This window comes from Lygodium microphyllum, chromosome 27 (assembly GCF_053477565.2).
Source record: "Lygodium microphyllum isolate KBCC chromosome 27, Lygodium_microphyllum_v1.1.10, whole genome shotgun sequence".
Taxonomy (NCBI): Eukaryota; Viridiplantae; Streptophyta; class Polypodiopsida; order Schizaeales; family Lygodiaceae; genus Lygodium; species Lygodium microphyllum.
In genome coordinates this window covers 16,153,405-16,179,717 of record NC_141161.1, presented here as the reverse complement: position 1 = coordinate 16,179,717, position 26,313 = coordinate 16,153,405, and the positions used below count along the sequence as shown (strand labels likewise).

Genomic DNA, 26,313 nt, shown 5'->3' with positions numbered 1-26,313 from the left:
TAGATACTCCTTGTGTCACATCTCCTTTTGGGCCACAGAGATTGTTCTGCATCAGCTATCAGAATATTATGCTCAAGGAAATAAGACGCATTTGATGTGCACTAAGTCTTTACGAGCAATATGCGGATCATCGAGCGCAAAGACCTCATGGAGAGTGTTGCAATGTGCTATGGAGGTTTCCCTCACCTACTTTCAAGTCCAATGGCTTCCACGGCCATGGCTAGCGGTTTTGTAGTTTGCTCCACGAAAAGACAATGATTGTTAGAAACCGCCTTCTTGTTAGTCCGCTCCTTTGAAAGAGAGAGGATCTTCAACTTATCTCTCTTCATTGGCTCCACAGAGAGACATTAAGTGTATTCCACCGATGGCTCCACCAAAGCTATCTATTACCTCTTCTCCCTTGGAGGGCTCCACGGACAATGATTCCAATGTGGGCATTGAGGAGATTTTGTGTGATATCCCTCCCTCCACTTCCTTCTCTACTCAGGTTCAAGAGGCCACCTTTTGGAGTTACCTAGCTTCTACTCCAATGGAGCCCCAAATACCTTCTTCGGCACCACCCACGGCGCTTTCTTCATCTTTCGATGTTTTGGAGGCCATGATCCACGAGTTTGTTGATTCCTTATCTCTCTCCAAGGGGGATTCAATTGGGGGAGGGGGGTGGGGTTTTAGAGGGGGACTCACCTTTCTTCATTAGAGGGGGATCCCATTTCTTCAACTTTAGAGGGGGTCCCTCCTTATCCTTCGGTTCTTCACACACCTTTTATCTTCTTGGGGTAGTTGATATATCTATGCCAATTCACCTATTGATTTTCCTTTGCCTTACCTTTTCCAATGATACCTAGGATCTATAGGTTCTTCCTAGTTTGGGGCTTTGCATGTTTTAGCCATGACTTGGTGGCTAGGCCTACATATACCTTACAACATGGAGTAACAGAGGTCGTCGCTTCTCTCCCCAAGGTCCTATCAGCTCATCACGTCTACTATTCTTCACTATTGGTTACCTTACATGTGGAATGCTAAGATTTCTAGGTTGATCTTCTTCTTCTTCTTCTTCTTTTTCTTCTCTCTCTCTCTCCCTCTCTCTCTCTCTCTCACACACACACACATTGTTATGCTCATTTTTAGGTGTGAGAGGGGTGTTGAGAAACCATATCATTGAGTACCGTTTCCCTCTTGTATTTCTATTTTGGGTCTCCTTTTGCAGCTCCAAAAGGTCTTTTTGGGCCTTTAAAGAGAGTTGGGGTGTCATGCAAGAGACTTCAATGGGTAGTGCTCTAGAATGTCTATGCCTATATATATGGCATTGACTTCACCCATTCACATCCCATATTCATTCCTTCCAATGTTCTGTGACTCTCTTCCATCTCTCCACTGCTGCTCACACGCTACTCAAAGGATATTGTGGTTCATAGTCTTCATCTCTCCTTCCACTAGGTGCCTTGTCTCCTTCACTTTCTAGGCTGCATTTTGGGTTGTAGATTGTCTTCATCCACTTGGCATTTGTCTCCACTATTTGGCCTTAGATTGTACATATGCTTAGAGAGCCATAAAGATCCTCTACATTGGAGAAGGTACAGATAGGTGGTGGGTTTGACATCATCTTTTGATTTCCCCCCTTATTTACTTTGCATCATTGGGAGATATCCTTCTCTTATCTCTGCCCCCCGCGCCCCCCCCCCCAAATCCCTTTCCAATGTTGACAAATTGGTCCCATGGCTTCTCCTCGGATAGATGGAAAGTCTATCGGGTTCTCCAACTATGGCAAGAATGGTCATACCAATGATGATTGTCGACTTCGACCTTTGCTTCCCACACCACCGGAGACATGCGTCTACCACCAAACACTCCTTGTGCCACATTCCCTTGTCAGGCCACAAAGATTGTTATGCATTAGCTATCAAAGTATTATGCTCAAGGCAATAAGACGTATTCGATGCACACTAAGTCCTTATGAGAAAAAGGAGGATCATCAAGTGCAATGATCTCTTGGAGATTGCTGCAATGCATTATGGAGGTTTCCCTACCTACTTCCAGGTCCAATGGCTTCCACGGCCATGGCTAGTGGTTCCGCAGTCCGCTCCACCGAGAGACAATGATTGTTGGATATTGCCTTCTTGTCAGTCCGCTTGTTCAAGAGACAGAGTTTGTTCGACTCCTTCCTCTTCTTTGGCTCCACAATTCGCTCCATTGAGAGATAGTGAGTGTTGTGCACCCATTGCTCCATTGGAGCTATTTATTACCTCCCCTCTCTTGGGTTGATCCACAGACAATGATTCCTATCTAGGAGTGAGGAGATTTTGTGTGATACACTTCCCTCCACTCCCTTCTCTGTTTAGATTCAGGAGGCCACTTGCAAGAGTTGCTCAACGTCTCCTTCATTGGAGCTCCATATACCTTCTTCGGCATTGCCAATGGCATTTCCTTGGTCTTTCAACGTTTTGGAGGTTGTGAACCATGTGTTTGTTGATTCCTTGTCTATTTGCGAGGGGGATTCAACTGGGGGGAGGGGGGGTTTCAAAGAGAGCTCACCTTTCTTCTTCATAGGGGGATCCCATTCATTCAGCTTTAGAGGGGGTCCCTCCTCATCTTGCGGTTCTTCCCATATCCTTTACCTTCTGGGGTAGTTGACATCTCCATGCCAGTTTACCCATTGATTTCACTTTCTCTTATTTTTTTCAATCATACCTAGGATCTACAAGTTCTTCCTAGTTCAGTGCTTTGGATTTTTCAGCCATGGCTTGGTGGCTAGGCTTACATATACCTTGCAGCATGGAGTAATGGAGCTTGTAGCTTCTCTTTTGAGTTTGAGTTACGGGTCCTATTAGCTCCTCATGTCTATTGCTCTTCACTATAGGTTACCTTACAAGGGGAATACTGGGATTTCTAGGTTGATCTTGTTTTCTCTCTCTCCACTCTTTTATGCTCCTTTTTGGGCCTAAGAGGGCGTGTTGAAAAACCATATCATCGAGTATCATTTCCCTCCTATACTTTCATTTTGGGTTTCCTTTTATAGCCTCGGAAAGGCTTTCTGGGCCTTCTGCGAGAGTCAGGGTGCCACAGAGAGACTTTAGTGGGTGACGTTCTAGATAGTCTATGCCCATATATATATGTGTGTGTGTGTGTAACTTCACCCATTCACATCCCACATTGATTACTTCTGACGTTTTGTCACTCTCTTCCATCTCTCCATTGCTGCTCACACCCCACCCGGAGGACATTGCAGTTCGTGGTCTTCATCTCTCCTTGCACTAGACGCCTTGTCTCCTTCACTTTCTAGGCTGTGTTTTGGGCTGTAGATTCTTTTTCTCCATCTGGGGACCATCTCCACCATCTAGCATTTGATTGTACTTGTGTCTTTGGCTGCAGATTCTCTTCCTCCACTTGGTGACTATCATCTCCATTTGGTGTTAGTAGGCACTTGCCTTTCTGTTGCTAGATCATCTCTTTCTACCTAGTGACATTGCTCTCCACTTGGAGTTAGCCTCTCAAGTTGTGTTTTGTAGTCTGACATCTCCTTGGCATCAGTGATGGCTTTGGCATGCACTTGCTACCTTAGATGCCTGCGTTTTTGCAATTCTTGCTCCTTCAAGGGTTGGGTTCCTTCATTTGGTAGGTCGTCCTGTGGATCCTCATCTTTTAGAGTTATGTGTTCGTAGCTGATGATCTTCTTTCTCAAGTGCATTCTACTCCTTCGACAACTGTCCTTCACCTTTGGAATACATCTTTGACATCCCATTGCTTGGAGGACTGCATTTTACTTGCTCTGCAGTGCAGACTTCCTTCAAGTGCTGCCCTTGATCAAACAGGTTAGTGCAATCATATTGTGAGCTTTAGCTTTGCTGTATCAGTTTTGTTCACTCAGTGTGATTGAGTGATTCATCATCTTCTTCTGTGTTTTCTGTTTGTCTTCTCTCTGTGTTTGGTGTACACATACTTTGTTTTTGAAATCAGCCTTCCTTTCGAAGAGGGTGGTAAAACTTGATCAAGCACTTAATCACAACAATTAATAAATTCCATAAAGCTGAAATGCACACTTTACGATTACATTATTGGACATTGACAACCTATTGGCTCCAAAACTAGGGCTCGTTGCGGTATTTCTTTAACTTGTATTGCAATTGGATGGAGTATAATTGAGATTTCTTGATCTCCTCCATTGATCCAAACGCCCCTTGTTGTCATAGATGATTAGCAAGCCTTTTGGGCAATTTGCCCCTTGATCTTCACCTAGGATTTGTATAAATTGGACCTGTGACCAGCCAAATGTTGCCCCAAATCAAATGGGATAGGCTAGCATGTGAAATCCCTAGCAATTCCTTGAATCCCAACTGCTTGTTTCAATGTACGGTGTCTCTAACTATTGGCATGTGTCCCAAGGTGGCTGCTAAACCCTAATTTCTGCTAAGAATTAGGGTTTACAAAAAAATTCCTTTGTTGTCCACCAAATTTGATTGAGAATGTTGGGTGTAAAGTCCCTTTGTCTCCGTGTATAAAGTTATGTGTGTGAACACACCTTATTGTACCCTGACATGTAAATGCATTCTTTATTCTTTGTGTACCATCACAATCTGATGCACCTATCTCTGCGTTCACTCTCTCCCATACTTCACATTGCTACTCATACTTTTGATGTGCACTTCTATTGCGCACTCTCCACTTCCAACTGGTATTGAGCCGTGGTTAAGGTGTGCGTGCTTCCTGAGGTCCATGTGGGTCAGTTTCAGCTCGCGTGCAGGAAGAGAACAGCAGGTCGTCACTTCTGCAGGCAGGCGACAACAGGCGGCAGCCAGTGATAGGTCACAAATGACAGTTTCAGGTCACCGTGGACTAGGTGATGCTTCATGACAGATGGCAGTAGTCAGTTTGCAGCTCATGACAGGTCACGCTGGTCGCTGCAGGTCACATCGGCGAGTCACAGGCAGTGCAGGCCAGATTCCTCATTTTTAAAAATATTTTAGCAAGCAGGTCCCCTACTCACTGACGGGGGTTCACTTGTGTAAGCACAGTTCACAGATTTGTGCTTGAAAATTTGGGGATTTTTTTGGATTTAGGGTTGTTCATGCATAACATTGAAATTTGACCTAGAAATTGCAAAAATTGTGCACATTGGCGTGGAAACATTTGGGGCTTTTCATGTATTAGTGAAATTTTGCTTCGCTGAGCCGAATTTTGCTGACATTAGTGCACATTTGGACCCGAGACATTTGGGCCTTTTGCAAAATCTTGTGAAATTTTGCTAAATTTTCCTTTTCTATGCTCTTGGGAACATGTATTAATGCAATTGGGGCAGATTGGTCTGCGAAGGTTTATGGCTTTTGCTGATATTTGTGAAATTTGGCAAAATTGATGTGTGAAATGTACTTTGGGGACATTGTTGAAGTAATCTTGGTGTTGTAAGCAGTGTGATTCAAGTTTATTATCTCCCACTTGTGAGATTTTGGAGAAATTGCAGAGAATTTTGGTGGTTTTTTGTGTATCAGAAGTGCTTTTGGGCACATATGTATGTAGTACACGCTAGGCAGCTCCTATTGAGTTAATGTATTACTGAATATTCATGGTGCAGCAGTCTTAGTGATCATTTGTAGATCCAAGATTGTTGCAGATGTATTTTTCGGTGATATTGCTGGAGTGGGAGTCACCTTGCAGTGATGTATGCATGGAATGTGTGCTGACATTTCAGTTATATTGATGAAAGTCATCCTTTCTATTGCTGTACATGTATTTGGACCAAATCTTGCTCTTATTTTTTGAAATTTTGGGCTGACATTAGTTGAATATTCAGCCTGTTATTTGTTGTCATAAAATACAGCATTGGTACTTGGCACTTTGCTGAAAAATGGCCACTAATGCTTCTAGCAGCTGTGACATTAAATCCCTTCTTGAAATCAAGAGGTTTGATGGTGTTGGCTTTGATCTGTGGAAGGACAGGATGGAAGGCATTTTGTTTTTCAATGACAATGATAATACTCTCTTGGAAACTAAGCTTGCAACCATGACAGATGAGGATTTGGTAGACTCAACAAGAAGGCCATTGCATATATTAAAATGGTTGTATCTGTTGATGTACTTACAGACATTAAGTGCCTTGATATAGCTTATGCTATATGGAAAAAATTAATGGATACTTATGAGAATACAACTCCAGTAAATCAAGTGCTTCTCATGTGCAAGCTTGTGAACATGGAGTTGGATGAGTCTAAGCCGATATTTGAGCATTTGAGTGCTTTCACGGGGATTTTGAGTCAATTGCAAGACTTTGTTTTGTAGCCCTTCAATGATAAACTGAAGGCTATTTTCTTGTTGATGATTTTGCTTGATAACCGAGAGTCTTTGGTTGTTTCACTTAGCAACAACCCTGCTTTAACTTTTGATGGTGTTAGGGGCTCTATTCTCAATGAGGAGATAAGAAGAAAGTCCAGCAGTGGTTCAATCTATCATCTTAGAGGTAGGCCAGAGAAGAGGGGTAATGCAGTAAATAAAGGCAAAAGTGTAGGAGTAAAAGTAAGGGCAAACAGCACGATGTTACTTGCTATCAGTGTGGGTGTAAAGGGCATAAAAAGCTCGATTGCCGATACTACAAGAAAAAGCAAGAAAGAAAGAAACAACAATGAAAGAAAAAGAAGGATAACAAGAAAGATGATGATAGCTCTTCCTTGAAAGAAATTGCAAAGGGAAATGTTGCATCTAGTATGGTCATTGAAGAGCTCTCTGACAGTGGAGAGATACTTCTTGCAACCTCATGCAATGATGTAGATATTATGGTAGCAGCAGGTGATATGCACATCACAAAAAATGAGGTAATTGATACTTTACTTTCGGCTCGATGGGCTGTTCCAATCATGGATAGTGGACAACAGTGCCTCTTTTCATGTTACTCCCTCTTTCGAGTCATTTTCAGAACACACTACAGGTTGTCTAGGCAATGTTTACTTGGGCAACAACTATGCATATGAGATAGAGGGTGTAGATATCATTCATTTGGCCCTTGAAAATGGCAAAGAGCTGATTTTATGGGATGTCAGATATGTACTTGGCATAAAGAAAAGTTTATTGTTAGTTAGACAGCTTGATGCAAGAGGATATTTTACTATCTTTGGTGGTGGATCTTGAAAGATCCACAAGGGCTCTATGCTTATTGTTGAAGGTAGCCAAAAGGGAACTTTATACTATTTACGTTGTAAAGCATTACCTGGCAAGTTCTTAGTTGTGGCTAAAGTTCATTTATAGATGGAACTTTGGCACAAAAGACTTGGCTATATGAGCCAGAAAGGCCTTTAGCTCTCCTCTTTAAGGAGATTTGATATAAAAGACTCTAGTCTCGAATTTTGTAATGATTGCACATATGGAAAACACGTGAAGTTTCCTTATTACTCTGGTGTCATTAAGAAGTCCAATGCTCTTGATTTAGTACACTCTGATGTGTGTACTATGCTTGCTATTTCATATGGGGATGCATGATACTTTGTTACTTTTACCGATGGTTTCAGTAAAAAGTCATGGGTGTATGTGTTAAAGAGCAAAAAGGAAGTGTTGGATGCCTTTAAAAGGTTTCATGCTTTTGTTACCACACAAAAAGGGCTAAAGTTAAAAGCTATAAGAATAGATAGTGGGGGTGAGTATGTTTTTAATGAGCTAAAAAAGTTTTGTGAGATGCATGGCATTAAGAGGGAGTTGACAGCCTCTTATAATCCTGCATCAAATGGCATGGCTGAAAGATATAATCGCACACTTTGTGAGAGAGTTGGATGCATGCTATCCATAGCTAATCTCTCGCAGCAATTTTGGGAAGAGGCTCTTAAAATCGCCGTTCATGTATGCAATCGCTCTCCCAATTGTGCATTGGAAAATGACATTTTTGAAGAGGTTTGGTTTGGCAAACTTGCTTCATTTGACCATTTACGTGTCTTTGGTTGTGATGTCTTTGTGCATATTCCTGTAAATCAGAGGACTAAACTAGTTATGAAATCCATCAAGGGCATCCTCATGGGATATGGAGATGAGGGAGAGATGGGTTATAGAGTTTGGCTCCCTTAGGACAGGAAGATCATATGTAGCCGAGACATAGTATTTAATGAGGCAAAGTTGTTGGAACATACTATATAGGATGACCTTGACAAAAAGAAGTTCAAATTTCAGCATGAATAGCTAGTCATTCAATAGCCACTAGCTGAAGATTTTGTTCCTTTTGATGCTGAAAATGAATAGCAACCTATTGTGCTACAGCCAGAAGGTAACGGACAACAAATAGAAGCACGTGATAGAATAGGACAGTAAGAACATGCTGAAAACAGGTTATAACAGTAAGGAAATGGTGAAAATCAGTCACCTGGTGATGGTTTGCATATACTTGAGGATGTAGGCCCATTACCTGACAATACAAATCACTGGGTAAGAAGATCTATACGTGTTAGAAGGCAGCTAGAGAGGTTTTAGCCATCTTTGGATTGCATTTTGTTGATCGATGAGGGTAAGCCCATGATATTTAAAGAGGTATAGTCATGTGAAAACTAGAGAAAGTGGGAGCTTGCCATGCAGGAAGAGATGAAGTCTCTATATGCAAATAACACATGGGAGCTTGTACCTTTGCCCAAGGATAGGAAGGCGCTATAATAGAAGGAAGGCATAGACTTCCGGGAGGTCTTTTCACCAGTGGTGAAGATGAATACACTCCGTGTTTTGTTTGCTCTCACTGCATCCTTGGATTTACAGCTGCATCAGATGGATGTGAAGATTGCCTTTTTTCATGGTGACTTGGATGAAGAGCCGTACATGAAACAACCAAAAGGTTTTACTATTTTAGAAAAAGAGCATTTGGTTTGTAAGCTGAAACACAGCTTATATGGGTTGAAACAAGCCCCTAGATAGTAGTACCCAAAGTTTGATACCTCCATGCTCAACCTTGGATTTAAGTGCAGTCATGCAAATCACTACTTATACACTAAAAGATTGATGATGGAAGCCTTGTTGTGCTGGTCTTATATGTGGATGACATGCTGATTGTAGGAAAGCATAGGAGTACTTTGAATGCTCTTAAACGCAAGCTTAGTTCAGCCTTCTCAATCAAAGATTTGGGGGCAGCTAAGCACATTTTAGGCATGCACATTAAAAAGGGATAGAGAGCAACACTCGTTGTTTCTCTCACAAGACAAGTATATCAGCAAAGTACTTGATAGGTTTAATATGGCTGATGCTAAGTCTCTTGGTGTGCCTTTTTTGCCACATACAAAGCTTAGCAAAGCCAATTGCCCAAAGGATGATGCAATTGCTAGTGCTATGAAGGGCATACCTTATGCATCAGCTTGTGGATCTTTGATGTATGCCATGGTTGCAACTCACCCCGACATTGCTCATGCAGTGGGAGTTGTTAGTAGCAGTGAAATGTATCTTCAAATACTTAAAAGGTACACAAGAGAAGTGTATATGCTATGGAAAGGGTACGCTAGAGTTGCAGGGATTCTATGATTCAGACATGGTAGGAGATCTTGACACTAGGAAATCTACCAATGGGCATGCCTTTTCTTTGGCTGGTGGGGCTATCTCTTGGTGTTCTAAGGTTGCAAGAAATTGTGGCACTAAGTACTATAGAGGCTGAATATATTTCAGCCACAGAAGCTTCTAAGGAAGCTATTTGGCTTGGGCGTTTGGTTAAGGGTTTTGGTCTTTCTTCACGTACTCCAGTGCTTGGTTGTGATAGCCAGAGTGTAGTATGTCTAGCTAAGAATGCCATGTTCCATGCACGTACCATCACAATTTGGTACACCTATCTTTGCGTTCACTCTCTCCCACACTCAACATTGCTACTCATACTTTTGACCTGAAAATTTTACTGCGCACTCTCCACTTCAGAGAATTGCTGAGAATGGTTGAGATTTGCCAAGATAATCAGAGAATGGATTGAAGGTGAGAGAATATTGAGGAGAGAAAGTTTTGAATTTCCATGCGGGAATATCCTTGAAACCGATTGTTGCTTGTTAGGGACTGCCAAGGATGTTGTTGCCTGCTGCCAAACTGCCCAGAAATGCAGTCACTAGCCCTATACTGCTGTCACCGGCCCTTGGGAACCACAAACCTGCTGTTGCATACCTCTTGGAAGGCTTTGCCTGCTGTCGCTTGCTGCCAATGGCTCTCTTCTGCTGCACAAACTGATCAACAGCCTTCTCCTCCCCTCTCTCTGAGCTTGAATGGCTTGAATGAGTCTTTCCAGCCCCCAAACAGCCTTCTTCCCCAATGCACGGGAATTCTTGCCAAGTGGTAGCCTTCTAATTCCATAGCAATCTCTAGCTAGTGAATTAATTTTTAGAATTAATTAATTCTGAAAATTAATTTCAGCCCTTTTGCCCTTGCCCAATATTAGACGTGCTCATCCACAATTTATTTGGCTAGGCAATTTGCAACCCCAAGTGGTCCCCAATCTTAATTGACCCTTGGATAACACAAATTAATTAATTAGTGCTTGGTCCCTAGTGTCACCACTAACACGTATTGGCTAATTAATTGTCCTAGGGCCAAATTGACACCAATTGACATGACACTTATTGGCCAATTAATTGTTCTAGGGCCAAACTAACACCAATTAACACCCAAAACGCAGATGGCATAACTTATCACGACTTTTGTCTTTGACACCCATTGCTTTGTTAGGGTCCTGAGCTTGTTAATTGCCATGTGCATCACATGTGCATTACAACATTACTGATTATTAAATTAATCAAATGCTTCTATTGAAAGCAAAGCATCTCAAAAATCTCATATGGACACCTTGTTGGTCTCGAAACTAGCACTCGTTTTTATATTTCTTTAACTTCAATTGCTAATGGATTGATTACAAGCCAAGATTCCACAATCTCCTTGGCTAATTCAAAAGCCCTTTGTTGCTTCAACATAAACAAACTTGGCAATTTGTCCCTTGATTTCACTTAGTCCTTGCTCTAATTGGACCCCAAAGGGCCAAATCCTGTGCCAAATCCACAATGGATGGGTTGGTATCTTAAATCCTTGAGAATACCACAAATTGTAGGTGCTAATTTTAGTGTATAGTGCCTTTTATTGATGGCACAAGTCTCGAGGTGGCTGTTAATCCCTGATTACTGCTGTATATTAGGATTTACAGTAGAAATATTCTTGTTGTCCACCAAATCTAGTTCTGTTCAGCTCCAAATGGCTGAGATAAGTTAAGATCCTCTGAGAATGGGCTCTGAGAGAGAGAGAGAGAGAGAGAGAGAGAGAGAGAGAGAGAGAGAGAGAGAGAGAGAGAGAGAGAGCTGTTGCCTCGGTTGCCCAAAATGGCTGCCACCAGCCATTGATGGGCCTTTTGCTATTATTGCCTGATCTCCTTTGGCTTTCGTTGTTGTTAACCACAGCAAATGGTTGAATTTTGATAAGAAATCTGATTTGCAGCAGCTTCATTCTCTCTCCCACGAGCTAGAAAGTGATCGAAATGCCCTCCAATAGGCCGAAAAACGTAAGGGTATTTTTGCCAAGCGATAGCTTTCTAAACCCAATTTTCAGTGTTATCCATCCATTAAATCAATTGTCAAAATTAAATAATTCTAAAAAGTAATTTTAGTCATTATGGCCTTTCCCAAAATTAAATGTGCCCATCCATAATTAAATTGGCTAGGCCATTTGCAACCTGGAGTGATTCCCAACCTTTGTTGACCCTTAGACTAGCATTAATTATTTAATTAATCTTAGTCCCTAGTCTCACCACTTACACTTGTTGGCCAAACAATTGTCTTAGGGCAAAATTGACACCACCTGACCAGCAAAGGGCATAACTTGTTACAACTTTTGCCTTTGACACCCATTGCATCCTTGGGCTCCTTGGCATGTTACCATGAAATAACTACCATGTGCAACACTTGCTTAACAACTCACATTTGATTAATAACTTAATCAAATATTAATAGCATGATTAATGCATCAAAAATTTCACGTCCCTGTGACAATAGAACCATAGCAAAGCATAAACTCACCATAAATCATGGTTGGACTGTCAATGGCACTCACTAAACATGCTGCTGTCCATAAAACCAGTTGGAAACCATTGAAATTTGAGCATAAACTGATTATAAATTGATGTTATGCTAATCTGAAAATTGATCACAAATTGTTGCAAATGTGATCCCAGACTAATCACAAACTGATCAGAAATTGATGCAAAAGCTGATGTAAAAGTGATCTCGAAGTGATCATAAGCTGATGCAAATGTATAGTTTCAGTGCCACGATGAAACCCAAACTCATCTACATACATCTTACAATGACTAGTACATAGAGTAGTGACCTCATGGTAGACATACTGTAAGCATGGTACATTGAGGCTTGGATGCATGATGAATACATGTGAGATCTACTACATATGAGAGGCGTCCACAAGTGGAGGAGTGAAAGTGCTTCCTTCCCGTTGATCCTTATTGTGTTGAACCTGACTGAGCCCGAACCAAAGTTGGCTCTAACTCAAAGGCATTTAGTTAATATTACAATAATTGAGGATGGTCTACCAAGTCATCCTCTTTCATACACTTAGCATCCATTGGTGAATAGTTTTAAACTTCACCAAATATCTCCTAGAAACTTTCCTCTAACCTTGCTTTCCTTGTGTTCCAAAATTTACTTGGGTATCAAGATCTCATCCGACTCCTCAATCTTGGATTGAGTTTTAGTAGATCTACACTTTGGCATATCACTGCAAAAATGCCTCAACAAACTAATACAAAAGGCATTGCGTATATGCCAATGTGGAGGTAATTTCAGCCAATATACAACATCCTTGATTTTCTCTAACACTTGAAAGGGTCCATAGTATCTCATACTTAACTTTGGATACAATCTCTCCCTTTCTTTCATCTTTTTCAGCCTTGCCTTTTCAAAACATAGCAATACATAATTGCCCTTTGCAAATTGCAAAGCGCATCTATGACGATCAATTGTCTTCTTTTGCTTTTCCTGCGATCTTTGAAGTGCATACTTTATCTTTGCATAGATTGCATCCAGGTTTTCTATCACGAGGACGTGAAATTTTGAGATGCTTTAATCTTGTTGATAACATTTCATTAAGTTATTAATAAAATGTGTAAGGTTGTTTAGCACATGTGATGCACATGGTAGTTATTTCATGGTAACACAGTAAGGACCTTGAGGATGTAGTATGTGTCAAAGGCAAAAGTTGTGATAAGTTGTGCTAGTTGGGCTTATTTCATTATGGACAGGTACATTTAATTTGGGCAGGGTCAAAAGGGCTGAAATTAGTTTTCAGGATTATTTAATTTTGAAAATTAATGAAATGATTGGATAATGCTGAAAAATGGGTTTAAAAGATTGCCACTTGGCAAAAATGCCCATGCAAATTGAGAAAACGTTTTTGGGGGCTGTGGAGAGAGAGAGAGAGAGAGAGAGAGAGAGAGAGAGAGAGAGAGAGAGAGAGAGTTGCTAGTCCATTTTTTGATAGAGAACAACAATTGGTTGCAGAAGAGAGCCATTTGGGGGGGATCGGTAGGCAAGGGGCAGCAAGGAGTTACCTTCCAGGGATTGGCAACAACATTGTTGATTAGGTGACTGTATTTTGGAGGTGTTTAGTAGTAGATAATTGTATTAAATGCAAGATGGAGTGCGGCAGGCAGAATATAGGGTTTTCTTGCAAAGAAAATCAGATTTCTCTCTCATCTTGTCTTTCTCTTATCTTCTTCAACCCATTCTCAAGAGATCTTAGCATTTCTCAGCCATTTTGAGCATATCTCAGCCAAATTTGGTGGATAGCAAAGAGAGCTATGTTGTAAACCTTGTATATTGCAGACATTAGGGTTTAGTAGACACCTTGGGACATGTGTCAACAGGTGAAGGCATTGTACACTGAAATCAATACCTGAATATCATGGAATTGATAGGGATTTTAGATGCTAGGCCATCCATTGTGAATCGGGGCAACATTTGGCCAATTGGTGGTTCCATTGGTGCAATTCTTGGGTGAAAAATGAAGGGGACAATTGGCCCGGATCATTTGTTGATTATTGCTATAGCAAAGAGGCTTTTGGATTAGCAAAGGAGATTATAAATCTCAGCTTGTACTCATTTCATTAGCAATCAAGTTATAGAAATATCAAAAGGGGCACCGGTTTTGGGTTATAGACTTGTCTGACACCTCATCGCAGACATTTTTCCTTTTTATTTTTTCATTTTTTTAATGATCGATGGATTTTGTGTTATACAATCAAGAGGACATGAGGCTCTAGTAGAGTGTCTCAAAGCTAGTTGTGGGGCCTGTATGACCCGTTCGCTTTGTCCAACATCATGATTCTACACAACTAGTAGATCCTAGGCCACTACATCATTAGCAACTACAACAAGTGGTCTAACTAGGATCAACTGTACTATAATAGGAGGCTCGGCTCCTCTTGATAGATTACCCTCCTTACCTCAATCACCTAACTTAGATTATTAAGGTAATTTGTGCATTTTAAGTTATCTTTATTTGCTGATTGCTGTAATTAAGTGCTTAATTAGGGAATTACCACCCTTTCCAAGAAGGAAGGATGGTTTCATGGTTCCATCTTTGGGATACTATCAATCATCTCAAATTGTTGGGCTCATGACACCTGATTGAAGGTCAGGAGCTTTACTCTAGTGCTGAAATTGTATTCAACTAAGCATTATAGCAAGAATGTCTTTAAATAGTGAGATGGGATCAAGTAGGGATGATGTCTGTCAATTTGAAAATTCACAGTGTTGAGGAAAATGCAATGCTTGATCTTAGACAAGGCACGCAGCATGGACAACAAGTTGAGAATGTAGGAATTCGACAAGAGTTGGGCCCTAGGTCTCTTGAAGTTGATGACCAGGAGGAGGAAGATGAATTTAATGACCGGTGTAAAGATCAACTGAGGACAACAGCTGAATTGTTTGTGCAATTGGCAAATGATCCTCAGTTTACGCACTTTTTGAGCCCTTAAAGGAGAGTAGCAAAGGCAAGAAGTGAAAATCATCTTTGAGAGCTTTAAGACAGCAAGATGCAACGAAGGAAGAGTCAATACAATAGCTCCATGTTCCAAATGTGGGTGGTTAGCATAAGCAAATGATGCAGTGGGACAATTGATGTATATGCAAGGCTAACTTGGAAGTGCCAATCCAATGCTTTTTGGACAACAGGGCATACATGTAATTATGGGGTAGCCAGGTTACTTTGGTGGTGGCACTAGTTTCCATGCTATGGTGGCTCCAGGACCACATATGGGGATGCATGGCACAACTCCTTATGGTACACAACAACCAATGCATAGTGTGCAAGGCCCAATGTATTCGAGTATGGCTGGTAATAACCCCATGTATAACAATGTTGATATGATGCTAGGGCACAAGGTGGCAAGTTTGACTATAACTGTGTTTGGGACTCATGGTATTAATGCAATTCATGCAAATGCTTTGTAGTGTGTTGGTCTTGAGGAAAAATGCAACTAGTGATGTATGCAATGTATGGGAAAATGTATTTTGGTATGACTGGCACTACGCAAATTTCCATGCATAGTCACATTGCAACGGTCCAAAGTATGCGAACAAGAATGTTTTCTAATGTATCTAGTACTCCTTACATATCAGGTATACATGAGGGGCTAGTCAACTGGATGCAATGTTGCATATTAATTAAGTTGGAATTGCAGCAATGTGAAAGAAAAAAGCATCACAATGCTTAAGGGAAATAAAGGTCTATAACCCAGTAGAGGTTTGAGGCAAGTAAAGTTAGAGGTAAAGTTTTCATATTCTTCTTCGTGAAGCTTCAACATTCTTTTACCAATAGATGCAATGTGGATGAAAGAGGATGACTTGGTAGATCATTCTCAGTTGTTACAGCTTTACCTAGATGCCTTTTAGTTACAACTGACTTTAGTTTGGGCTTAGACAGATTCAGCAGAGCAGGGGTCCGGAGTATTGCTTGATACTCAAGGGGGAGATGTGAGGAAAATTGCTAGCGTTTTCACTGAGGAAACACAGAGTGTACGACCACGATAGAAACACAAAGAGACAGACACAGACACAGAAAGCAAAACTCAAATCCTAAACGCAAAACTCAAAACTCAAACATAGAAACTCGAACACAAATAGAAGAAGGGAGAAAAGAACACAACTCTGAAGTGAATGAATATTGCAAATGAATGTAAGAGTGTACAGATACTCAAGGATAGAGCAGTGTGCTGGAGAGTGACGTCCACCGTAGACGGATCCAAAGTCTGTGACCACCAGTTGAACTGTGAAGAGAGAGAAATTTGCAAAACACTGACACTAGAGGTTGCTGGAGATAGAGGCGATAGTTACAAAAGGATATGGTATGTCATGCAGCTCCTAATGAGTGTAAACGCAAGCAAGAAGATATCACCAGATGGAGGAGGAGTAGCTACACTGTTGCCAAGCTAATGGAGGCCTGAACGAAGGCAGTTGGAGGGTCTAGAGATTGACGCCTGGCTAATGAAGATCAAATGCAAGCACCAGATGATGGTGGAGAGGTTGGTGATGGCAGCTGGAGGCCAAACGTAGCGTGGAAGGAGATACTAGATAGTGGGCGATAGTTGGAAGAAGACGCCAGGGCATTGCAAGGCTGGAAGGGCTGCCACGTGTGAGTTGACTGATGGCTGCAATCTACAAAAACAAGATGGACTAAATGGAGGGTAGCATACCTATTTATAGAAAGTTTGGATCCTCCTAAGTGGGGTTGTGCTTATGGGACATAGACACTCTAGGAACGTATTTTTGTTTAAAGAACACGTTTTGGGGGTGTTTAAGTAAAGCTAATGCATTTTTTGGCTCAACAGGATACAACACTTCCACTTTGCTAGTTGTGGACATCTCTTGGATGTATTCAGCATGCATGCAAGGTACTGTGCTTACAATATGTTTGCCATGAGGTTACTACTCAATGTACTAGTCACTGTCAGATGTATGTAGATGAGTATGAGTTTCACCCAGACATTGAAACTATACTTGTGTATCAATTTATTATCCATTTGGCATGAGTTTTTGTCTCAATTTGGAAAAAAATACCGATAATTTTCAGCTCAATTTTTGATAAGTTTGAGAACCATTTATGGTCACTTTTGGGATCAGTTTTTGCATTAGTTATATTGATCCATTTTTGCAATTGGTTTATGATCAGTTTGGGGTCATTGCTAATTTAATTATGGATGGGCACATTTAATTTTAGGCAGGGTTAGAAGGGCTAACATTAATTTTGAGGATTATTTAATTCTCGAAATTGATTAAAAATGGGTCTAGAAGGTTGTCACTTGGCAAAAATGCTCATGCAAATTGAGAAAACGTTTTTGGGGGCTAGGGCTCAGCCATTCAATTAGTTTTACAGCTTGAGAGAGAGAGAGAGAGAGAGAGAGAGAGAGAGAGAGAGAGAGAGAGAGAGAGAACTGTTGGTTCATTTTTTGATGAGAGAATAGTAATTTGTTGCAGAAGGCAACCATTTGGGGGCCTTAGTAAGCAAGGAGTTACCTTCTAGGGATTGGCAACATCATTGTTGATCAGGTGACAACATTTTGGAGGTGTTTGGAAGTAGCGGTGATTGCATTAAATGCAGATTGGAGTAGACAACAAGTAGAATTAAGGATAATTGGTGCATTTGAAGTTATCTTCATTTGCTAATTGCTGTAATTAGTGCTTAATCGAGAAATTACCACCCTTTCTAAAAAGGAAGGCTGATTTCATTTTCCACATAATGATCAACCTCAAAGATTTTATCCTTAGTGTATGAGATAGGTGGTACCTTCTTGCCACCCCCAACCACCTCAAATGGAGCTTTGCTAGTGGAACAATGCACTGTGTTATTGTAAGCACACTTAACCAATGGCAAATATTGCTCCCACGATGTCTTATGGTTTGAAACATAGCACCTTAGAAGATTTGACACTATGGAATTAGCCTTTTTGGACTGACCATTTGTGTGCGGATGGAAGGATGATGAGAGTTTCAATGTGGTATCCATATTCTTAAACAATTCCTCCCAAAATAAACTAGTTATCTAAGGATCTCAATCATTGATGATCGACTGTGGTAAACCATGGTAATAAAATATATGTTGCAAAAATAAACGTGCCATATGACCAGCCTTTATCTTTTTCCTCACTGGAATGAAATGGGCATGTTTGGTGAATCTGTAAATGATAGTCTATATCCCATCATTCCTTGTAGGTGTCCTAGGAAGCTCAAAGATGAAATCATAGCAATGCTTTGCCAAGGCCTGTCTAGAATATGCAAGGGCTGCAATAAACCCACCATCTTCAGTCTATTATGTTTTACTTTTGATATATGATGCATGTCCTGACAGACTACTCTATATCATGCCTTAAAACTGTCCAATTTGAGTGTGATATCAATCCCTCTATGCCCTGCATAATAAGGAGCGTGCCTCTCAATGATTACTTTAGGCCTCAACTACTTTGTGATACATAGTTGTCCATGCCTCATAAGAAATCCATTTCTAAGCACAAAGTGCTCATGCCTCTGGCCATTGCAAAGCTGACCATGCACATTAGTAAAGTCCAAATCAAGAAGATACTAATCCTTTATGGCATCCAACTTAGTGTGATAAACCATACGGATGGCTGAAATTTGAGGTTTACATGATAGTGCATCAGCCACAACATTCTTTTTACCATCAATATGTACAATCTGAAAATAAAGTATAAGAGAAAATTTGCCTATCTCATATGCTTCTTTGATAACTTCTTCTGTATCAAAAAATACCTCAATTTCGGATGGTCTATCTCCACTGTGAAAGCAGTCCCCCCCTTAGTGTTTCCATGTAGACAATGCATGAATTACAGCCAAGAGCTCTTTCTCATAGACTTGCAAATTCCTCTTTGCACCGTGATGAAGATGGCTCTCATAGGACACAACTCGGCTATCTTGCATTCGAACAACTCTCAATACTGTTTCCACATACATTACCCTAAATCACAAATGACTTCCTTAGATTGGGCAAACACCAGCACAAGTTTGAAGTTATCATTTCCTCTACCTTGTCAAATGCTGAAATTTTCATCATTGTCCATATAAATGGTACATTCTTCTTTTGCAAAGCATGTAGTGGAGATGTAATTTGAGCAAAACCGCATACATATTTCTTGTAATAGGAACATAGACCCAATAAGCTGCGGATCTCATGTACAATGCAATCGGCCAACACAATGTGTGCCAAAAAGTGGATTTTATGCAAAAAGAATTTACTTTTCTCGTCATTAATGACAAACTTGTGCTTACACAACTCATTGGACTCAATGTCCAAATGCTTTCTATGCTTTGCCTCTTTCTTTGAGTAGATAATCATGTCATCAAAGGTGTCCACAAATCCCTTATGGGGCTTGAAGATGTGATCTATCATCTGATTAAAATAGCAGGAGCATTTGTAAGTCCAAAAGGCATGGCAAGAAACTCATGTAACCCACAAGATGTTTCGAATGTTGTCTTAGGTACATCCTTTGATCTAATGTGTATCTAATGATATCCACTTTTCAAATCTATATAGTTGAATATTTTTTCCCTTTGCAATTTATCCATAACATCATTGATCCGAGGGATCGGAAACCAATTCTTTATTGCGATTTTATTCAAAGCATGATAGTCAATGCACATATGCTATGAACCATACTTTTTCTATACCAAAAGTAGTCGAGAGCAAAACGGTGAGGAGCTGGTTTGAATCAGCCCTTTTCAAACAGCTCATTCACTTGGCTCAATCTCTTTTTGTTGGGTTGCATTGACTCTATAGGGTGGCTTATGAAGTGAGCTGCTTCTAGAAATAAGATCTACGCCATGATCTTCTGGCATTTCAAGTGGCAGTTGCCCTAGAAGTGACTGAGAGAAGCAATCGGTATACATTTTAAAATATGAAATGTGATTCTTCTCTTATTTTGACATGTTTCCAATACTTTTATTATCAACCTTATTCTTAGTAAAAATCAAGTACGTTGAAAGGTGATTTTTAATTACTTTAGAAATGGTAGGAGTAGCCGATACAATAGGGACATATTCCCCTTTCAACTTTACATCCAAAGTATGGGTCTTTCCCTTATGTTAAATAGTGATTACTTTAGCATGTGAATCAATCATTGCATGCATACGATGGCATTATGACATAACAAGCAAGACATCACAACCCTCAAGTGGGGCAATACAAAACTGTTCATTGTCCACACATCCATGAATATGCAAATGAAACTTTCCAATGAGCAGTGTGATAGGCTTTGCATGGCCCTTGCATGCCATTCCAACTTTCCCCATGGGTCCCATTTCATCCTCTCTAATGCCTAGACAGGCTACCATGAGTGTAGAGATGAAGTTGGCTCGTGTGCCATTATTAAAGAAGATCAAAGCATACTAATCTTTGATTTTGTCCCATGTTGTGCATAACTTAGTAGTATCTTCATTGGCCTGATCACTATCAACATCAAGTACCAATGCAATTGATGTTTTGGAATTCCTACCCTTGAGATCTCCCTGATTTTTTTGATTTTCAGCTTGTTGCCTATTGGAACAATCCTTAACTATGTGACCCTTTTGTTCACAAACAAAGCATTTATTTGTAGCCATTAATTTCCTATGTTGTGCAAGTGGATGTTTAGCCATTTATTTGTTGTTTAAGGCTGATTTTCAGGTCTGTCCCTATTCTTAATCTTTGGCAACTTCTTATTTGGCTTTTTCCCACTAACCTGGAGTCGGAATCTTTCCCATACAACAAGGTATCGGTTGTAGCATCAGTCTCTATGAACTAAGACATGCTAGACATGGTGGATTTAATGCAAAAATCCTTGATTTCTTTGGATAGCCTGTGTACATACTTTTCCACTTGCTCATGAAGAGGAACCGGATGAGAAGAAGTGACAGATACTAATGCATGCCAAAACTTTTTATTATATTGCTCTAAATTCTTGCATTCCTTTGCATCGAGCTTATTCCAAGGTGTCATAATGTCCACCACAAAAGTGCTTCTCAACCAATTTGATACAAACATTTACTTGAATTGTACCCATATTGATGGTGCTCTTCCTTGTATTAAGAGTGTGGACCACCATTGCAATGCATTTGCCTTCAAGGAAGTGGTTGTCTTTCGAATCTTGGAGGATTCGGTGAAATTTCCCTTTGAATAAGTTGCATCAAATTGTTGAATGAAAGTCAAGGATTTTAGCCTATCTTGTGCACCACCAAAGGACTCAAACTTCACTCCTTTTTCATCCTCATCATAGTCTTTTGTTACTCCTTTGGGAGTCAAGTTGTCATACATTGGATGCTGCAAAAAGGGTGCATTTGCTATATTTATATCATGACCAACACCAATGCTGCCATACATAGGGTTATGCATATTACCAATGCTGCCATATATCGGGCCTTGCACACCATGCATAGATTGTTGCATATCATAAGGAGTTGTGCCATACATTTTTAGGTGCAGTCTTTGATCAACCATTGCATGAAAAATAGCGTAACTACTAAAGTATCTTGGTCCTGTACATTTCTAGGTGCGGTCTTTGACCAACCATTGCATGAAAAATAGTGCAACCACCAAAGTATATTATTGGTCTTGTGCTACAACCCACTAGATTGATTGCCCACTCAACCATTGTATATGTGATGTACTTAGTTGATATGGCTTTCTCTATACTATGTAAATTGACCTGGGTTTTTTTTTGCCAAGGTATCATTAGTAGCATTCGAAAGGAGGCAAGTTGGTGAGTGAGTGAGATGGTAAGTGGGCTGAAATTCCGATAAGTTAAAAGTATGATTAGAGAAGAGTAATGGTAAAGTGTAAGCGAGAAGATAAAACATGATGGGAAGTGAGAGTAGGTCGATGGAATTTACATACGGGGAAGTAGAGGATGCCCCATGATTTTGAGTGTGCACATGTGGAGGATTTGATGCTGGTTGCTTGGCTAGTTCAGAGTAGTCAAGTATGATCCGTCCGATCCGTCTAGTTCGTGGACTTAGTACGGTACCGAATATACATAAAAAAATGTTGGATAAAATCCGGTGTTTCACATGGTCATAAAAAATACATCGAAAATCTAAGGGTTAGATTAGTAAATATTAGTTGTTTTAACATGAGAGTTGATGGAGCTTGAGCTTGACGGAGCTGAGAGTGAACGTAAGGATAACACACACACAGAGTAGAGAGCAGTAGAAAGGAGAGTGAGCACGACACAATGGGTGTTTAGTACAAAAGACTAGTGTACCTCTTTAGGTTTTAGATAGATATATATGAAAGTACAAATGTGCTAAGGGTGCGTTCACACCATGCACATATAAAAGCATGATGGCCCTTTATTCCCAACAGCCTCCCACCTCAAAGGAAATGTGCTTTAAGAGGAGAAAATAATCAGCTAAGTCTAGGTATGTACAAAGATGAAATACATATTTCTATCCAACTCCCATCATCTGTCGATAATGAGCAAATCGCTCTGTTGGAAGACCCTTCGTGTGAAGATCTGTAGGATCATCATCTGTATTCACTTTGACAAGCAATGCTCTTGCTGTCAAGTACATCTCTAATGAAGTAATACTTCACTTGTATGTGCTTTGTCTTTGCATAAAAGACGGGATTCCGTGCTAGCATGATAGCACTTTGACTATCACAATGGAGAACAGGTAACTCTGTAATGCCAAGCTCTCCCGTTAGATGTGAAAGCCATAAAGTCTCCTTGCATGCCTCAGTGGCAGCCACATACTCTGCCTCTGTAGTAGACAATGCAACACACTTTTGTAGCCTAGAGATCCAAGAGATTGCTCCTCTTGTGAAGGTAAATACGTATCCAGAAGTGGACTTTCTGTAGTTCGCATGACCAGCATAGTCTGCATCCGTAAAGCCAACAATAGATGCCTTCTGCTTTCCAAAGCAGATGCACAAATTCTGTGTGCCTTTGAGATACCTCATAATACCTTTCATTGCTTTCCAATGCTTTTAACCAAGGTTTGCCATGTATATGCTAACCACTCCCACTGCAAATGCAATGTCAGGACATGCAACAATCATAGCATATGTCAAACTACCAATAGTTGAAGCATATGGTATATTGGCCATTTCTGCCTTCTCATCATCAGATGTAGGGCTGTCCTCTACACTGAGTTTCACATATAGAGGCAATGGAACCCCAATTGTTTTCCATCTTGAAATGCTGCAAAACCTTGGAGATATACTTCTGTTGAGATACATAGAGTAATCCTTTTGACCTATCTTTGAGTATTTGTATGCCAAGAATGTGATTTGCATCACCAAGATCCTTCATGTCAAAGCTGTCATGAAGACTTTGCTTCAGTGAGTCTAAGGGATGAGTATCCTTGCCAGCAATCCGCATGTCATCAACATACAGAACCAAGATAATCAGGTTGCCATCAGCTGCCTTCTTGGTGTACAAGTAGTGATCCACTTGACTTGTATGAAAACCTTGAGATTGTATAATGTATCAAACTTATGATACCGTTCTCTTGGTGCTTGTTTTAGTCCATACAAACTGCTTTTGAGTTTACATGCCATCTTCTCTTTCCCTTTTGCCACAAACCTTTCAGGCTGCTGTAGATATATGTCTTCATGCAGATCATCATGTAAGAATGTAGTCTTTACATCCTTCTATATGAGCTCCATATCTTCAGCTGCAACCAAGCCCAAAATGGTTCTCAATGTAGTCATCTTGACTACAGGAGAGAAGATCTCATCAAAGTCAACTCCATTTTCTTGCTTGTATCCCTTCGCAACCAATTGTGCTTTGTACTTTGGCAAGGAACCAGAAGTGATTTTCATCTTGTAAACCCATTTGCTTGGAAGGGTTTTCTGCCCTTTAGGCAGGTGCACTAAGTCCCAAGTGTCATTTTTCTCAAGAGATTCCATCTTTGACAACATGGCTTTATACCATTTCTTGCTGTCCTGTCTGTCCATTGTTTCCTGGAAGCAAGACGGTTCACCACAGTCTTTTAACATGACGTAATCAGCCCCATTGTTTGTACTAGGAATGAATCTACGAGGTTGTCTAGTAGCCCTAGACGATCTCCTAACCCAATGATCACTGTTTGCTGGTTGTTGAGCTTGCAAATTTCCATTTTCAGCTTGCTATTGTGGCATTTCAGCTTGCAAATCAACATTAACAGCTTGCTGTCCTAGCTATTCCTGCACATCTAGTGGCTCATCATTATGGGCAGTGACTGGCTGATCATTTCCAACATTATTTTTTGCATCTGCAGGTTCATTTACAACAGGTATTTGCTGCTGTACAATGGGCACATTTTGTTGTCCAAAAGGTGTTTCTTATTGAAATACAACCCTACGGACTTTCTCTATTCTTTCGGGCTGTTTGTGCATGCGATCTTCCCAGAAGATAACATCATTGCTACATACTACTTTTCTTTTCTTGGGACCCCATAATTTATACCGCATTTCACCTTTATCACCATATCCTAGGAAAATACATTTACAGGACTTTGGCTCAAGTTTGTTGTGTTCTTCCTTACGTATGTGCACAAATGCTTCACAGCCAAACACTTTCAAGTGTACATACGAAGGTGGCTTGCTTGACCACGCTTCTTGGGGAACTTTCTCTCCAAAGATCTGTTTGGTGACCGATTAATCAAGTGTACGGCTGTCATAACAGCCTCTGCCCAAAAACCATGAGGTAAAGCAGCATGTGACAGCATGGTCTGGACCTTATATTGAATGGTCCGATTCATACGCCTTGCAACACCATTTTGGGGCAGATCATAAGGGGCAATGAGCTTCCTCTTTATCCCTTTGCTATCACAAAATGCTTGAAAGGCCTTGGACACATATTTTTCACCATTGTCAGAGAGAAGACATTTAAGTGTCTTGTCAGTCTGATTCTCAACCAATGCCAAGAATTTTTGAAACTTGTCAACACATATTTCTCACCATTGTTAGAGAAAAGACATTTAAGTGTCTTATCATTTTGATTCTCAACCAATGCCGAGAATGTTTGAAACTTGTCAAGCACTTCGTCCTGCTACGAATAAGGTAAACCCATACCTTCCGTGTAGCATCATCGACAAAGGTGACAAAGTATTTCTTTTCCTCTATAGATAACCCTGTCATCTGATATATATCGGAATGTACTAACTCTAGAGGAGAAGATTTCAACAAAAGAGACTTCTTATGAGACATCTATGTATGTTTACCATAAACACAATGATCACAATGCTCAAAATTAACATAACGAAGACAAGGCAAACAACCCAAATGAGAAAGCACTTTCATTCCAGTTTGACTCATGTGTCCCAACCAACCATGCCACAAAGAAACACTTGGCTGCTCGGTCACTGTAACAATATGGTTACGCACACTAGATACATGGAGAGGATACAAGGTATCGCTTTTACAACCTCTGGCAATCACTCTAGATCCCTTACAGATCTTCCATTTCCCATCACCAAAGGTGGTATGAAATCCATCGTCATCTAGTTGTCTTGTGCTAATCGAGCTTTTCTTGAGCTGAGGTATATGCCGTACATACTGAAGTGTGAAGACAGAACCATGCTGAAACTACAACTGCACATTGCCAATATGTGCAATGTTACATGCATAGTTGTCCCCAAGATGAGCAACACCATGTCGACCCCCTGTATAGTCAGAAAACCACTCACGATGAGGGGTGACATGAAAAAAAGCACCCGAATCTAGAATCCAAGTATGCATGTCATCATTCATATTTGCAAGTAAAGCATGCGTACTAAAGTGTGAAGAGACAAAGAGTACGTCATTCCCACTGTTATTGTTATGAGTGACTACATTTACCTCTTCAATTTTAATACTGCTCTTCTTAGGCTGGCTCTCTTTTTTCTCTTTTTTGCTATCATCTGTCTTCTTGCCCTTTCCTTTCTCTTTCTTCCATTTGTAGCAGTTACGTTTAAAGTGACCCTTATTGCTACAATGATGGCATTCAAAATCCTTACCATGTGATTTATTGCGTCCCTTGCTATAATATTTGCCTTTCTACTATGATCTGTCCCTAGTATACAAAGCATTGGAAGACTTACTGGATGCATTGTTTGGCAGATTCATTTCTTCCATGAGTAGAGCACTCTCTACATCAGCATACAAAAGGATCGCATTAGAATTGCTCATAGCAGTCCTGAATGTATCCCAACTCTCTGGCAGAGTGCAAAGCAAGAATGTAGCCTTAAGTTCTTCATCAATCATGAACTTCAAGGTAACCAGTTGGCTGAAAATGGAGTTAAACTCACTCAAGTGAGTAGACATTGCTGTACCCTCTTTCATATGCAAATCCATGAGATTTTTCAGCCAATAAACTTTGCTTGCGGCACTCGT

At 40.4% G+C, this 26,313-nt stretch overlaps 1 protein-coding gene across 3 annotated transcripts in view; it reads left to right on the top strand.

The window, feature by feature from the left end:
• The window catches only part of LOC148012094 (uncharacterized), a 94,460-nt gene that overhangs the window by 65,251 nt on the left and 2,896 nt on the right, over window positions 1–26,313 (top strand). Inside the window, exon 5 of one of the 3 annotated variants that reach the window (XM_087669050.1) lies at window positions 16,802–16,864. The exons of the other annotated variants lie outside the window; for them this stretch is intronic. Within the exon in view, the coding sequence (XP_087525176.1) occupies window positions 16,802–16,864 (63 nt within the window). The remainder of the gene's footprint in view (window positions 1–16,801; window positions 16,865–26,313) is intronic. 3 annotated transcript variants of the gene reach the window in all.